This window comes from Podarcis muralis, chromosome Z, assembly GCF_964188315.1.
Source record: "Podarcis muralis chromosome Z, rPodMur119.hap1.1, whole genome shotgun sequence".
NCBI classification, from domain to species: domain Eukaryota; kingdom Metazoa; phylum Chordata; class Lepidosauria; order Squamata; family Lacertidae; genus Podarcis; species Podarcis muralis.
In genome coordinates this window covers 47628058-47643956 of record NC_135673.1, presented here as the reverse complement: position 1 = coordinate 47643956, position 15899 = coordinate 47628058, and the positions used below count along the sequence as shown (strand labels likewise).

At 45.5% G+C, this 15899-nt stretch overlaps 1 protein-coding gene across 4 annotated transcripts in view; it reads left to right on the top strand.

The window, feature by feature from the left end:
- The first annotated feature begins 6299 nt into the window (after positions 1–6299).
- Positions 6300–15899, top strand: part of LRCH2 (leucine rich repeats and calponin homology domain containing 2) — a 60480-nt gene continuing 50880 nt past the window's right edge. The window contains exon 1 of one of the 4 annotated variants that reach the window (XM_028715031.2): positions 6300–6855. In XM_028715031.2, the coding sequence (XP_028570864.2) occupies positions 6357–6855 (499 nt within the window). In that variant the 5' untranslated portion in view covers positions 6300–6356. The remainder of the gene's footprint in view (positions 6856–15899) is intronic. The other 3 variants (XM_028715030.2, XM_028715033.2, XM_028715032.2) reach the window with 3 other exon arrangements.

Here is a 15899-nt window from a genome sequence, read left to right as displayed (position 1 = left end):
AGTGACCCATCTAGTCTCGCATCCTGTACCAGATGCCTACAGGCATAGGAGTCAATTCCAAGAGTCCGAGGACCCTTCGCCATCCCTACCCTCATAAAACATTTGGTGGGCATTGCTATTCAAATGGTGTGTGTACACTGCATCACGTTATCGATGATTCAGGACAGGGCTTATCTGCCCCCCCCCCAAATTTTATTCAAGTTGGCACCCCTACCTGCAGGAAAATTTCAAGCAGGCTGCTCAACCAGTATTCACAAACATTACTGCTTCTGACCAGTGGATAGTAGCCAGAGGCAGCTCTTCCCATTTTGCCACCTGAGGCAAAATTGGAATTGCCACCACTTGCTCTCCCTGCACCAGCACTTCCACTGCTGGAGAACATGGCATTCTGCAAAGCTACAAATATAATATGGGGAAGACCTGGCTTTCCAGTAGTACAGGTGAAAAGGATCTTGGAGTCTTGGGGAACCACAACCTTCACATGAGTCAACAGTGTGATGCAGCAGCAAAAAAGCTGATACTATTCTAGGCTGCATCAACAGAAATACAGTGTCCAGGTCAAGGGAAGACATAATGCTGCTTTAATCTGCCTTGGTCAGACCACACCTGGAATACTGTGTCCAGTTCTGAGTGCCATAATCTAAGAAGGATATTGACAAACTGGAATGTGTAAGTTCCACTAGGATCCAGTACTGTTTTACTGCAAGGAAGATTACATCCCACCCCCACCCCCGGCTCCAGGTGTGACACACCCATCGTTTGCAGCACACACCTTGATATTTCTATTGATGCTGCTGCCCAGGAATACAAGTTGGGTATGTGTCACTCTCTATGCTGGTTTGGATACTAGTGATTGGGAGAAGTTAACAAGGTCTCCTCCAGATATTGTTCATTTAGCTAAAGCATAGAATCATAGAATCATAGAGTTGGAAGAGACCACAAGGGCCATCGAGTCCAACCCCCTGCCAAGCAGGAAACACCATCAGAGCACTCCTGACATATGGTTGTCAAGCCTCTGCTTAAAGACCTCCAAAGACGGAGACTCCACCACACTCCTTGGCAGCAAATTCCACTGTCAAACAGCTCTTACTGTCAGGAGGCCTGTCCCTTCATCCAAGGATCAGAGGGTATAGATAAATAAAAATAAATAAAACAAACCACTTGGGGATCCACTTTGGATGAAGGGTGGTTTTAAAAGTTGAATGAATGAATGAATGAATGATGAATGAATACTGTCCCACACGTTACCCACATGCCTGTCAATACCCTGAAGAACTCTCAAAATTTAGTGAGATAATATTGACTTTTATGATGATGATTATTAAGGCAATTACTATACAACCTACTATATGAAAAGATATCTCTAAGCAGTTTGTAAATAACAGCAATGACATAAGTTTCAAAAAGAACCCATAGAACCATTCATGTGAATTACTAATCAATACAGCAATAAATTTGGAAACCCATTCCCACAAACCACCTCTCAGTCTCCTGACTCTCTCCCAGGTCTTCACTCATCCATCCTGGCTCTCACACGAGCAAACTCACAGATCACCACCCTCAAAATAAAAAATAAAATAAAATAAAATCTCACAAAGAAGAGGGTTCTTGCAATCTGCTGGCCTCTCCCTAGTCTCTCGCTCTAGGGATGATGGGTAGGCGCCCAGGACTGATAAAACTTTTTCAGGCAGGCAGCTTACAACAGTGTCCTCTTCTGCTGCACCACACACACACAATTTCAGGCTACAGCAGGTTGGGTGTGATGAGTTTTCTCAGAGGTACCAAGGATGGCAAATATGGCACCCCCTCCACCCATAGTTCATTTGCTGGCCTCTGCACAACTCTTCCAGAAGCTCTTCTACCTTTGCACAGTTGTGGGGAACCTCCAGCAAATGGGCTAGTCTTGATTGGCCAGAGTGTCCCAGTTGTCCTTTGCAGCCATTTCCCCCAAACCATGCCCACCAGACTCAAGAACTACCCACCTGCCTTTCCAAGTCAGTTTGTTTGCTCCCATCCAGCCCACCAGGTTACACACCGGGATGCTGGAATCAATCAATCAAAATGTTTATTCGGCTTTACGCCCATCATGAAACACAACACAACACAACAAAACAAATAAAAACAAATCAGATCAAATAAAACAGTGGACTCGTACAAGCCACAAGTAGTATAACACAGTTCTCAACTCAGAAGGACAGAAGGAATAAAGAAGTGAAGGTCCCTGCCCATTGCTTGAAATGAAAGCCCAGCTGTCACCCATATTCATCATATGACTTCAGCGGAATGCACAGAACACACTAGTAGAAATAGGCACTTGTTATATCGGCAGATCCTGAGATTACTTTTTGATGGTGTATAAAATAAGAGAGGAGCATGACTAAGATGATCAAGGGTCTGGAAACCAAGCCTAATAAGGAGCAGTTGAAGGAGTTGAGTATGTTTAGCCTGGAAAAGAGGAGACTGAGAGGAGATATGATAGCCATCTTCAAATACCATAAGGGCTGTCACATGGAAGAGGGAGCAAGCTTGTTTTCTCCGGCTCTAGAGGGTAGGACCCAAACCAATGGCTTCAAGTTACAAGAAAGGAGATTCCTACTAAACATACAGAAAATCTTTCTGACAGTAAGACCTGTTTGACAGTGGAACAGTCTCCCTCGGGAGGATGTGGACTCGCCTTCATTGGATGTTTTTAAACAGAAGTTGGGCAGCCACTTAGATTCCTGCATTGCAGGGTGTTTTGGGCTAGATGACCCTCAATATCCCTTCCAGCTCTACAGTTCTATGATTCTATAAAAGTTGCAGGCATCATGAAACTTAAAACATGCAGCCTGACCTCATGGCTGCTGCTTACAACATTTAGCCTAATTTCTGGACTGCCACCACCCCACTTCATGATTCCAACCAGAGGCGCCAGCTTCCAGAGGAGAATGGGGGAGCCGATGTTGCGTGGCACATGACGTTGTGCACATGGCGTCCCAATATCGTGTGTGTGATGTCAAGATGTCAGAGAAGCTGGGTGTGGAGCTGAAAGCAGTGGCAGTGCAGCTTCAATGTCCACGGCTCCTCCTCCTGCCACCACCGAAGGAGCTGGCCACAGAAGCGGCGCAGTGCTTGGTCTCTTCCTCCACTTTTGAACACGGGGGCAACCCCCCCAAAATATATTGGGGTTACCCAAAAGGGCTCAGTCTCTAGGAGATGGCCCCCCTTGCTTTGCTTGATGGAGAGCCCTGGACTTGGAATCTTGCTATTTTTATGACATTTCAGCTATACAGCTGCAAATAAAACATTTTGTGTTTTAAGTGCAATATACAATGTGACACTAGATGGCGAGCCTTACAGAAAATTCAATGTATTTTTAAAAAACACTTTAAAAAAAGATTTTTGGAATGGTTTTTATTATATGTGTGTAGATTCCACCATTATGTCTGGTTTCCAGCTAGGTTTTTTGGAGGGTTGTTTCTTCTTCTTCTTCTAGATTAGCACAGCCTTTTCTATATTTCTACATAAATCCACAAGCTCTGTCTGAGCAGAAAGGACAATAAGTCTTGTATTTCTCCATCTATGCAGAAGGTAAAGATGATGGTGGTGAAGATGACAGTTCTCCTTAAATCCCCAATCGCTGACTATCAGCAGAGATGGATGGTGATGATTTTTCATATAAGCCAGCAACGAAAAAAAGAGTAATAACATTTTCTTTGCTTTGTTATAAAAAAAGTAATGCCATATGACTTTTTGTTTTTGCTTTGTTATATAAAAAATTAATATAAAAAAATGTAATGCAGCACTTTCCATTTATAAGAAAACACTGAAGCGGTTTCAATCAGCAAAAATTGCAAAACATTTTTTAGTAGGGGCAATCAGAATAAGATCTATCATTTGATTACGAACCACCAGAATGTATTTTGTATAGTTAAGTTTTTACCTTTATGTTCAGAAGTAGTTGTTTTTTATTGCTATGGCTAGTGGCTGGATATGGAAACGCTACAAAAGCCATGTCTAAAAATAAAATGAAATAAAAAGTGTGTGTGAATGGGAAATATTTTTTTGGGGGGGGAGGTATGCATTTTCTCTTCCAAAACCCACATTGCAGGGGGGGGGGGGATTTGGGTGGTCGGTTTGCCAACTTGAATGAAATTTTCTTTCTTCTTCTTCTTCTTCTTTGGTGATCACTTGTAGTGGAGTAAAATTGTCTTCCATAAACACGGTTTTAACAATGAGTCTGTAAGTGACTGTGGAGGCCAATTCTGGATCCACACGTCCTTCCACAGTGGAGACATTGGTTTCTGGGTGGGAGTTGATCACGGTGTGGATTTGCCAAGCATGCCTTCTTCCTAACACATCCTTGCGTCCTGAGTTTGAGCATCTTCAAAGCCCATGACACTTTTGGTAAAGGCTGTTCTCCAACTGGAGTGCTTGCAGGCCAGTGTTTCTCACCCAGTTGTCAGTGTTTATACTACATTTTTTAAGATTTGCCTTGAGGCAGTCTTTAAACCTCTTTTGTTGACCACCAGCATTACGCTTTCCATTTTTTAAGTTTGGAATAGAGTAGTTGCTTTGGAAGGCGATCACAAGGCATCTGCACATGACCAGTCCAACAAAGATGATGTTGAAGTGGAGAACCATTGCTTCAACACTGGTGATCTTTGCTTCTTCCAGTACACTGATATTAGTTCGCCTGTCTTCCCAAGTGATGTGTAAAATTTTTCGGAGACACCGTTGATGAATCTTTCAAGGGGTTAGAGATGGCGTTTATAAGTGCTCCATGTTTCACAAGCATATAGTAAGGTTGGTAGTACAATAGTTATGTAAACAAGCATTTTGGTTTCCCTGCAAATGTCCCGGTCCTCAAACACTCTGCACTTCAATCGGGAGAAAGCCACACTCACAGAGCTCAGGTGACGCTGGATTTCAGCATCAATGTTGGCCGTTGTGGAAATATAACTACCTAGGTAGAAGTGATCCACATTTTCCAACGTTACCATTGAGTTGGATTTGTAGCGCTGCAGAGGGGTTATTTTGCACTTGTTGGTGCATCACTTTGGAAGTTGAGTGATAGGCCAAGCTTTTCATAAGCTTCTGCAAAGATATTTAGGATGGTTTGGAGGCCATCCTCTGAGCGTGCGCACACTACGTTGTCATCAGCATACTGAAGTTCTATGACAGAAGTTACGGTAACCTTACTCTTTGCTTTCAGCCTGCTCAGATTGAAGAGCTTTCCATCTGTTCGATATATGATTTCTACTCCGGTGGGGAGTTTCCCTTCGACAAAGTGTAGGATCATGGCAATGAAAATAATGAATAGAGTTGGGGCAGTAACACAACTCTGTTTAACACCTGATCCCACTGTGAATGGTTCACTTTGAGAGCCATTGTTATCTGCAATTATGGCTGTCATATTATCATGGAGGAGCCGAATGATGTTCACAAGTTTATCTGGGCAGCCAATTTTCAGAAGGACAGTCCACAGGGCATTACAATTTACAGTGTCGAAAGCCTTAGTCAGGTCAATAAATGCCATATACAGTGGTTGGTTTTGCTCTCTGCATTTTTCTTGAAGCTATCGAGCAGTGAAAATCATGTCCGCTGTCCCCCTAGAAGGCCGAAAACCATTTTGGGATTCAGGAAGGGTCACCTCGGATATTGTTACGAGAGGGTTTGCTAAGATCCTTGCAATAATTTTGCTGGCCGCAGCTAATAGATGCCTCGACAGGTTCCACAATCAGTTCTGTCACCTTTTTAAAAGAGATTGGTAATTGTGACATCTCTAAAGTCTGCTGGGTCTTCTTCTGTTTCCCAGATTATTTCGATGAGCTTGTGAAGTTGTGTAAATTCAATTCCGCCCACCTTGAAGACTTCGGCAGGTATCCCATCAGGTCTGCTGTCTTTGTTCTTCATTTGGTTAATAGCTGTACACAGCTCTCCCAGATTTGGAGATACTGTACTGCAAGCTCATCTCTAACTTGTTTCGGGGGAATTTGTGAGAGGACCTCTGCACCCATGGGAGAGTGGGGGCAGCTCAGGTAAGCCCCTCCCTGATGACATGAGGTGGCGTGTACACACACCCTCTGAATGGCAATGCACCTCGGCCCCGGCTCCTCAGATGCTCTGAGGGCAGAATCGGGAGGCCGCCCCGGAATCCCTGAGGCGCCTCCTGAGGAGAACACGGCCTCGCCTCGCGCCCGCCCGTTCCCGCCTCAGGCAGGCGGAGGCGTCCCCCCCGCCCGCTTGCTCTCTCGCGCGCGGCCCGGCCCCTCCCTCCCCGGCGCCTGCGCAGTTCCCGCGCCGACGCTGCTCCCTCCTGCCGCCGTTTGTTATTATTGTGGGTCGCGCGGCGTCGGTTCTCCTCAGCGGCATCGATGGCGGCCGGACAAGGCGGAGGCACCACGGGCGGCGGCGGAGGCGGCGGAGCAGGGGGCTCCGGGCCCAGCTCGGGCCCCGCCGGCCCTCCGCTTTCGTCCCCGCTGTCCCTGCCGCCCCTTCCCCCGCCGCCGCCCCCGCCGCTGCCTCTCCCTCCGCCGCCGCCGCCGCCCTGCTCGGAGTTGGGCCTGCCGGGCTCGGGGTTCTTCGGGCTGCCGGCGCACCTCACGCTCTCGTACCCGGGCACGGGGCCGGCCTGGGCGGCGGGCGGCGGAGGCGCTTCGGGCGGCGGCGGCGGCGGCGCCTCGTCGTCCGCGTCGTCTTCGTCGTCGTCCTCCCCGGCGCCTCCCTCGGGCCGCAGCCTGGAGAAGGCCCTGGAGGAAGCCGGCAGCTCCGGCATCCTCTGCCTCAGCGGCAGGAAGCTCCGGGAGTTCCCGCAAGCCTCCGGAGCAGCGCCCGGGGCCGCCGCCTACGACCTCAGCGACACCACCCAGGCCGGTGAGGAAAGACAGGTGGGGCGGGGGGGGGCCGAGGTCTGCGCGTGAGAGAGAGGGGACCAGGGCTCTCTCTGGGGCAGGGGGTGTCCCTTGGCAGAAGGGGCGCGCAGGAGAAGGGCGCGGGAAGGGTGGGCGGCGGAGTGAGGGGTGCGAGGGGAGGGGGAGTTTTCGGATGAATGAATGGGTGGAATGGAGGGGGGACAAGAAGAAGAGGAGCCCGCGGGGAGGAAGGGGGGGGGAGAAGAAGGTGACGGATGTGGGAGTGGGGTGTGTGTGTCGGTCGTTGCATGGAGTGGGGGTCGCCGTGGGGTGGGCTTATTTTGGGCCACTCACTCAGCCTCACCTGCCTCGCAGGGTTGCGAGGTTGTAAAATGGGGAGGAGGAGAGCGCTGCACTCAGCTGTCATCTGAGGGCAGTCATTCCACCAGGCTTCCTCAGTGCCACATTGGAGTTTTCTTGTGTTTCATTTCCCTCTTCCCTCCTTTCCCCCCTTGTATGCTGTATTTTTGCTCGTTTGTTTGTTAGAATGTAAGTCTGCTGGTAGAGAGCATCTTGTTTTGACTTCATGTAGCCTTTTTTGGCAGACGAATTGGGGGTGCAAGTGCTCCAAATAATGCATGAATGAATGAATGAATGAATGTGTGCCACTTTGAGGTTGCTGGGGAAAAGGTGGGCTATACAGCGGTACCTCGCGTTACAGACGCTTCAGATTACAGACATTTCAGGTTACAGACTCCACTAACCCAGAAATAGTACCTCGGGTTAAGAACTTTGCTTCAGGATGAGAACAGAAATTGCGACGCTGCAGCGCAGCGGCAGCGGGAGGCCCCATTAGCTAAAGTGGTGCTTCAGGTTAAGAACAGTTTCAGGTTAAGAACAGACCTCCAGAACGAATTAAGTACATAACCTGAGGTACCACTGTAAATGCAATCAGTCAATGAAGAGGATGCATCAGACATGAGGGAAAGATAAAAAAGAAGAGTTGAAGGGAGAAGAGTTGGGGGCTTGCGGTTGGAGAGGTGCCTGCATGCAAGGAGAGGGGATTGCAAAAAAGGAAGGACGGAAAGGAATGGAAATGGTGTGTGTTTGTGTGTGAATGAGTGAAGATGGAAGCAGGGTTTGTACAAAAGGGTACAGGCTTCAGAAATGGTATTTGTGATTTAGGGGTTTGCTATGGGGGCAGCTAGAGCTGGTTGCTGGAGGTGGAAAAGGGGAAGTGGGAGGAGGCTTGTGTACATTAAGGGAGAGGCGGCCGCTGCTGAGGAAGGTGAAGGTGACAAGGGGGGAGTAGTTGCAAGTAGGGGGGGCTGGGGAAGATCCAGGCCCTGGGGAAGATCCAGGAAGATCCACGAGGAGGAGGGTGCTATGTGCAAGGAAGGTGCTTGGGGAAGGAGCAGCGTATGAAGGGGAGGGGGGCTGAATTGGCTTTATTGTTTGCTTCTGCAGGAGAAGAAACTAGGGTGGCAGAGGGCTGCGCTGCCAAGGGTGGGGAAGAAGCTTGTAAAGGGGAATCCATTTTTCTCTTTAGGAGAAGAAGTTAAAGAGAGAAATGGATGTTGACTTGAGAAAAGTGGTGTTTTGGGGAGCAAGGTCAAAGCTGCCTTTCTGTGACTGAGTATGATGGAAGGGTGACAGGATTAGCATGTGGCTGGATTACAGGGCTAGGGGCCTAGTTTATTTGTTTACTTTTCAGGAGAGGTTTATTTGTTTACTTTTCAGGAGATGGTTTGGAGCAATTTAAAATCTATCACAAAGATACCATGTAGGATGCATTGGATGTTGGGCTGTTAGGTTAGGCCTGCCCTGCTGATAGAGCTGCAGTGGGAGGCAGGAGCATACCTGCGGGGCTGGCATTGTTGCAGGGAGACGGTGTGTGTGGCGGGGCGACATTGTGGGGATGTGAGGACAAGGTTGGATTGAGAGTGGAGCAAGATATTGTACAGTTTGTGGTATGTTGTTGGGATTAGAGCTGCACTTTTGAAGCACAGGGCAGGGGGATGGGGCTGCATTGAGAAGTATGTGTGGGGAATGCGATAATGGATTTGGGAGTAGAGAGGAAAAAAGAGGAGCGCAGCTTGCTGCCAGAAGGAGGGCTGGCCTGAAATGTCGCAGAGCATTTGAGAAGAAGTTCATTGTAGCAGCACAAGATGGAGAGGCTGTGGGGTGGGTTGATATTCTTTTGTAGTGGATGCACAAGGTGTGTGGGAGTGGGTGGGGGATGGGTTTTCATGGGAGAAAAAACCCTGGTACTTTGTGGATTAAGGCTAGGGTTAATCCAAAATGCTACAGAGTTGCTACAGGGATGCTACAGTGAGATAGATTGCAAGTCAGACTTTGCCAGAAAGAGATATTCTCTCTCTCTCTCTCTCTCTCTCTGTCTGTGTGTGTGTGTATGCGCGCTCACGTGTGTGTAAATGGGATAGGAACTGGGTGCACTGCAGTTGCAAGGTGAAGCTTTGAGGCACAAGGATAGGTTGAGAGAAGGGTTGGGGAATTAGCATAATAGGGATTAGGTCAGTTGGTTAGACTTGCAAGAGAAAAAAGAAGCTGGACGATAGGTGTGATTGTAGGAGAATCATGACAGATTAGTGTCTTGAGTGTGGAATGTCAGATACAAGTGACTGCTTTTAATGGGTTGCTTCTTTTATAAATGATTTGTTTGACTGGGGCACTGGCTTGATGTTTAAATATGCTAATCCAGAGAGGTACAATGCCACAATGCTTCTAGAACATTAAGAAATACACATGATGTGGTTTTGTTTATAAATACAAGCAAAGCAGCATATTGGCTATATATAGATACTTATTAAATTATAATGCAGAGTTCTTATTTGAGGCACTCTTGGGACCAATGTAAATTTAATGGGATTCATAAACTTCAGGAGTAGTCTTGTAGGACTATCCATCAGAGCTGTAAACATTTATGAAATCTTGCTTGGTATTCTTCCATTTCTCAAAACTGAACATTAATGATAGCTTGGAGATTGAGATGGTGGCTTAGAGTGCAGAGTTAGATAATTGATTTATCATTCTGGATGCAAGACTACAGCACCTGTGACTATTCTGTGATCCCATGGTCACTGTTGAGTCCTCATTCTCCATTAATCTCTGTTGAGGGCTGCATTTTGGATCTCTGTTAAGTTCTCTATTTATTGGAAGGAGAAAATCTGGAAAGGCAGATGTGAAATTGGACAGTATTTTGGAGTAATAACGGTTGAGTTTGTTTACCCATTGCATATAAATTTTAGTTGCCTTAGAAACAGTACAATTAAAGCAAGAGATAAAATTAATGAATGTCTCCTGCCTATAAACAGATTCTACTTAAGTATATTGAACACACTAAGATCATTACTATATATAGTGCTATCAGTATTCTTCAATATAAAGATCTTCTCTATAAAATGTCTGTCATATAGCAAAGCTTAGGTCCCCTAAAGAGGTTCATTAACTTGGCACATACATAGTTAATATGCCAAGATGTTTAGTATTAATAATAGGTGGTTTGTGAATAACTGCTGTTAATAACATTATCACTGTTAGTACTTTCTGCATTTCATTTCCTTGCTATTTTCAATCCTCCCAGCTTTGTGTGGACTCTAGGCCAGGCATGGGGAATCTCTGGCCTGTGGGCCTAATTAGATATAGTCAGGGTCGTTATTTGATCTGCAAGACCCCCCCCCCTGCAGTTCATGCTCTCCTACCCTGCACCTGATTTCATATATGAGGCCAGGTGTGGGGCAGGTAAGGACCCTGCTCCCTACTTAAAGCGAAGTTGGCAGGCACTGCTGATCAGCTGGTTCATGGCACTTACAAAGCTTTGTGTCTTTGCCCTACCATCAAAGAAAAACTTCATCTGACATAATAGTGACATTCAGGGAATTGACAGGTAGCTGGGGTCACCTACCTGTCAAAATGGTCTCTGCGGAAAGATCCCTACTCCTGCCGTGGTCCATGAAAGCTATTATTCCTCAATAATTTTTTTAGGTTTTAAGGTGCCTCATTACTAATTTTTCTTTATACAACAATGCATGTAGACAATGACATCTTAATCATGTACAGTTAACATATCAGGAAGTGATAATCTGCTTTTTTAAAATCAAAGACCATCTTGACAGTGAGTCCTTGAAGGCTTGCTCCCTGTCTTGCAAGCCTTTCCTGGCCTGGGAGGGTGGGGCCCTGAATGACTCCAGCTATGAAAGCTGAGACTGCTGAACATAATCTTGGGCTAGAGCAGGGGTAAGCAAACTTTTTAAGCAGGGGGCCAGTCCACTGTCCCTCAAGCCTTGGGGGCGGGGGCGGACTATAATTTGAAGGGGGGGAAAGAAAAAATTCCTATGCCCCACAAATAATCCAGAAATGCATTTTAAATAAAAGGACACATTCTACTTATGTAAAAACACGCTGATTCCTGGACTGTCCGCAGGCCAGATTTAGAAGGTGATTGGGCCGGATCCGGCCCTCAGGCCTTAGTTTGCCTACCCACGGGCTAGAGAATTGTTTAGGATTTTGTTGGGAGGGGGCTATTGCTGTTGTTGCTGTTCATTTTTTTGGATCTTTATTTCGGATCTTATGGTTTATGTGGAATTGGTCCAGTTTGGTTGTGTACTTTTTGATTATATGTTTATGACTACTTTTGTTTGTTGGTAGTTACGTTATTTTGGATATCTTGAGTATAGTCTAAAATTTGGAAAGACGGCTTACAAATAAAACGATTGATTGATTTTACCTGGCTTTAGCAGTGTTAAAGTAAGAAAACGTAATGAAATTTATATTAATGAGGCCCTCTCAGTCAAAATCTCAAAATTTTTTGTTTAAAGCTCTTTGTCAGAGAAAACAAGTGCAGGGGCGGGGAGCAAATTTGAAAGCAGCAATAAAATGTCCACCCTGGTTTCTTGGTTGTATTTTGTGTAGGTTGCTTTACCTTAAAGGAGCTGCTGGTTTACCTTTCAAGCTTCAATACTCTTGAGTTACGAAAGTTTTAAGTGTTTCACCTACCATTTTATAATGTAAGGTACAGCAGTCCAAACCCTCTTTGAGGGTGGGGGTGGCATTTGTACTTCGGATTGGGCAGAATGATCCTGCCCTGCTCTTCTAGCCTCTGCCTGCAGGTTGGTGCCAGTGTAACTCAGCCAGCATGGAACGCATTCTTGTGCTGCATAAGCAGAAGTGCCATTGGCAGGTTCTCTGCTGGATCCTGAGCTGGTCCTGCTGTTGTCACATTGGGCTGATTCAGGGACCTATGCTGCGCCAGCTCCAAGCTAGCCCAGCAATTTGCAACCCCCGTGTGTGTGTGACAAGGCTGTAGGTATAGCTGTGGTTCCGATGTTCATTTAAGCCTCCCTCCACCCTCAGCAACCTAGGTTAGGATCACACCCTTTGATTTGTAGTAGTTCAACTTTGTTGTGGAGTGGCAGGGTTGGGCATTTTCTTGACCAAAACGATTTGATTGATTGGTCAAATTGATAATTTTTTTAAAAAAACAACAACCCCAGAAACTTTATTGCAGTAGTAGAAAATGTACTTTAATAATCACATTAGATAATTACAAATTTTGTTTTACATAAGTTAACTGTAATACGCTAAAAATATAGAAATGGTTGAGAGCATATATGAAACTGCTATTAAATAAATTAGCAGATACTTAGCTTGCAAAAACTTGGCAAAAGACAGCCAAGGAAAGGGTTGGCCTTGTTTCACAAGGCCAAGTAGGAGGGACACAGAGAAGGGCATCTCTTTCTGATCTTAGGAAGAGCGTAGAATGATAAGGGAATAGGTATATTATCAATTTTCCTGGACCCAGGCCATATAGGGTTTCTAAAGTAGTCACAACCACTTTTAAGGGTGCCCAGAAGAAAATGGGCAACCAGTGCAGGTGTTGCAACATAGGTATAACATGCTTCCATTGGTGCATGTCAGTAACATGGTTGGTTTTGTTTTCTGGACCAATAGCATATCCCAAATACTTTTTAAAGTATGAAATAATTGCGGAATATTATTATCTTTTACTTTTATCCTGACACATCAGGCTCAGCAAAGTAACAGCAACAAATAAGGGTTTATAATCTTTTAAAAGGCAGAAGTGTCAGGATTGAAGCTGGTTAAAGATCTTGGCTTGTTCTATCTTGGCAAGCATAGTTTCCTGACTTGGACATAACGGGATGCTGATTTTTGATTAAAGACTTCCTGGATTAATCACAGTATGCTGAGGAGGGTTGAGGTGGCAAAAGAACAGAATATGTGGACACAAGGCTCATATTAGGTCACTATATGTATTTCATAACGGGGTCACTCCCTGGTTCTTCAGTAACCCAGGACTGCTCTCTTAAGCAGAAGTTGTCGAGAACAAATGACACTGTGTTCTGTTGTGAGAAGGGTGTGCATCTTTCCCCTGAATTTTTCGAGGATATTCCATATTTCATGAATACATTTTTATTAAAATAGGGCATAAATCCTTAAGGTAGAGTCCAGCAGAATGTGAAAGCTTCAGCTTATTATACAGGCAGATACACTGAGTTCATGTTCTCCCTGTTTCTTGTTTAACAGGAATAGAATGTGGCTTCCTGAGTACTGCTTTTTAAAACTAGGCTTATAATATTCATAATTGCAAAGAGAAAAAATGTGATGCGTGGGCAATGTTGGCTTAGGGCGCAAGGAGCAAAACGTAGCTTGGGCTGCCCATGGTTAGAGGGCTCTTGAAATGAAGTGGTGAAATATAATTTAACGATGCATCTTCCATGTTTTGTATGCCAAAACTTGAAAGTTATTTCATTTGCTTTTTGTTTGGAGGATTGCCCTGCTTGTGTGATGTGCCAGGAGAAATAAGTTCAAATAAACCTCTTCAGAGCCTTGTATGGCAGTCATGGGATTTTGAGGCTTGGAATCCTCTTCAGTGCTGCAGACACTTGACTAGTTACCCTCAGTCTTGTCAGCTATCAATAGCAAACTATATAATTGTTAAATAAATAATCTTAAGTATTTTCTTTTCACTCTGGAACATACAAAAGAATGGGGGTAAGCCGCAACCATATGAAAAGAAAAATCTGGACTCCTGCCATTACGAAAATCACACAGAAAAACAGACTAAATTCCATGCTTACACTGTATTCAGCAGCAGCTTCAAGAGATAAACTAGATCTGTAGTCTTTAACTTTTTCAAACTTAGGAATCTTCTTCAAACCAAACATGTATTTGGAGACCCTCTGCCATTTATTTGCATGATGGTAGTGCTGTTGTGACTCTCTTTAAATCAGGCCGTGATGCAGTAGTGCAGGGGTCGGCAAGGCTTACCGGGCATGGGCCGGATCATTCCCGCGGAGATCTTCCATGGGCCGGGCCGGTGCAGCTTGACGCCGAAAATCGCATCTGCGCATGGCTGTGGCGCCAGAAATCACTTCTATGCATGCCCAGATGCCAAAAATTGCACCTGCACAGAAGCGATTTTCGTTATCTGGGCATGTGCAGAAGCGATTTCCGGTGCCGCGGACATGCACAGATGCAATTTCCGGTGTCTGGGCATGCACAGAAGCGATTTCTGGAGCCACAGAAGAGAGTCCCTGTGCCACGCTGTGCCAGTTTAGCGCCGTGTGCGGGGACTTGCTGAGCAGGCGGCTCGGTTCAGGGGTGGCTCTTGGGCTGGTTAAACAGCCTCCATGGGCCGCTTCCGGCCCATGGGCCTTAGGTTGCCGAATCCTGCAGTCATGGTCCCAACCCAACAGTTAAAAGCCACTAATCTATACTGCTCCCCCCTTTTCTTTTTCTCTTTCCCCATAAAATTCTATTAAAGCTTTTTCATGGTACAATAAGATACAAGAAACAAATCTAGATAGAAACGAAAACAGAAATAAAAAGAATCCCTGACTCTCACACAGGGTCTTTCATTAGCCATCTATTACCTTCACGTGTATACAGTCCCTTCAGTGACCCAGAGTAGAGGACACACACACATACAGTGGTACCTCGGGTTACAGACGCTTCAGGTTACAGACGCTTCAGGTTACAGACTCTGCTAACCCAGAAACAGTACCTCGGGTTAAGAACTTTGCTTCAGGATGAGAACAGAAAGCGCGCGGCAGCGGCACAGTGGCAGTGGGAGGCCCCATTAGCTAAAGTGGTGCTTCAGGTTAAGAACAGTTTCAGGTTAAGAACGGACCTCTAGAACGAATTAAGTTCTTAACCCGAGGTACCACCCGAGGTACCACTGTATACAGTTTTCCACCAGCACCATGCAGTACTTCCAGTCCCACCTCAGATAATCGTATCAAAAGCTACCAAGAAGCCCCGGTGAATTAACAATTCCCCTTTTCTTTCTCATGACATTAGTCATCCTTCAGGGCTTTGTGCAAGTACAGTACTCTTTAGTTGCTGTCCTGCCATCCTGTTGTTGTTTTGTGCCATCTTTCAAAGGAACACTTTGAGGTTATCTAACATGTTTCTCCCTGCATTAATAAAATAATAATACCCATTTATGTCTTTGTTCAGTGGACCTTAAACCCTCCTTCCTCTTTGTGAACAATTAAGGCAAAGGCTTTAGTCATGATTTACTTTCATCTGCTGAGAAGTAGTACAATTAGTGCCCCAGAAGGCTGGATCCTCACATCTGGCCCAAGGCATACTTTTCTGTTTAGATTCTTTCTCCTTATTTTAAATATTAATGGAATTCGGACCGCTGGTGGCCGTTGAATAGCATTTCATTTTCTAGTACCTTTTTCTGTTAAGGAGCCTTCTTGGGGATCATGTTCACATTAATTATGTTCTGCTGGGTCTTTTAGTTGGTTTCTCTAACTCATATTCTTTGACAAATTACTGGCAAATAAACTGTTCCATTATCAGCCTCCTTAGATATAATGGCCCTCATTAGGTATAATGTCCAGACAGACTTTTGCCAGAATTGTGCCTATTAGAAGCACTAAGAAGTTTTGCTAAGGTCTTTCCGAGGCATGTTGCCTTTCTATAAAAACGTTGGGTGTGGTAATGTTCTTTTTGTAAGATTAGGCATAGCAACACCATGGACTTGGAAAAGCCAAATATGTTATTGTGATAGCCAGC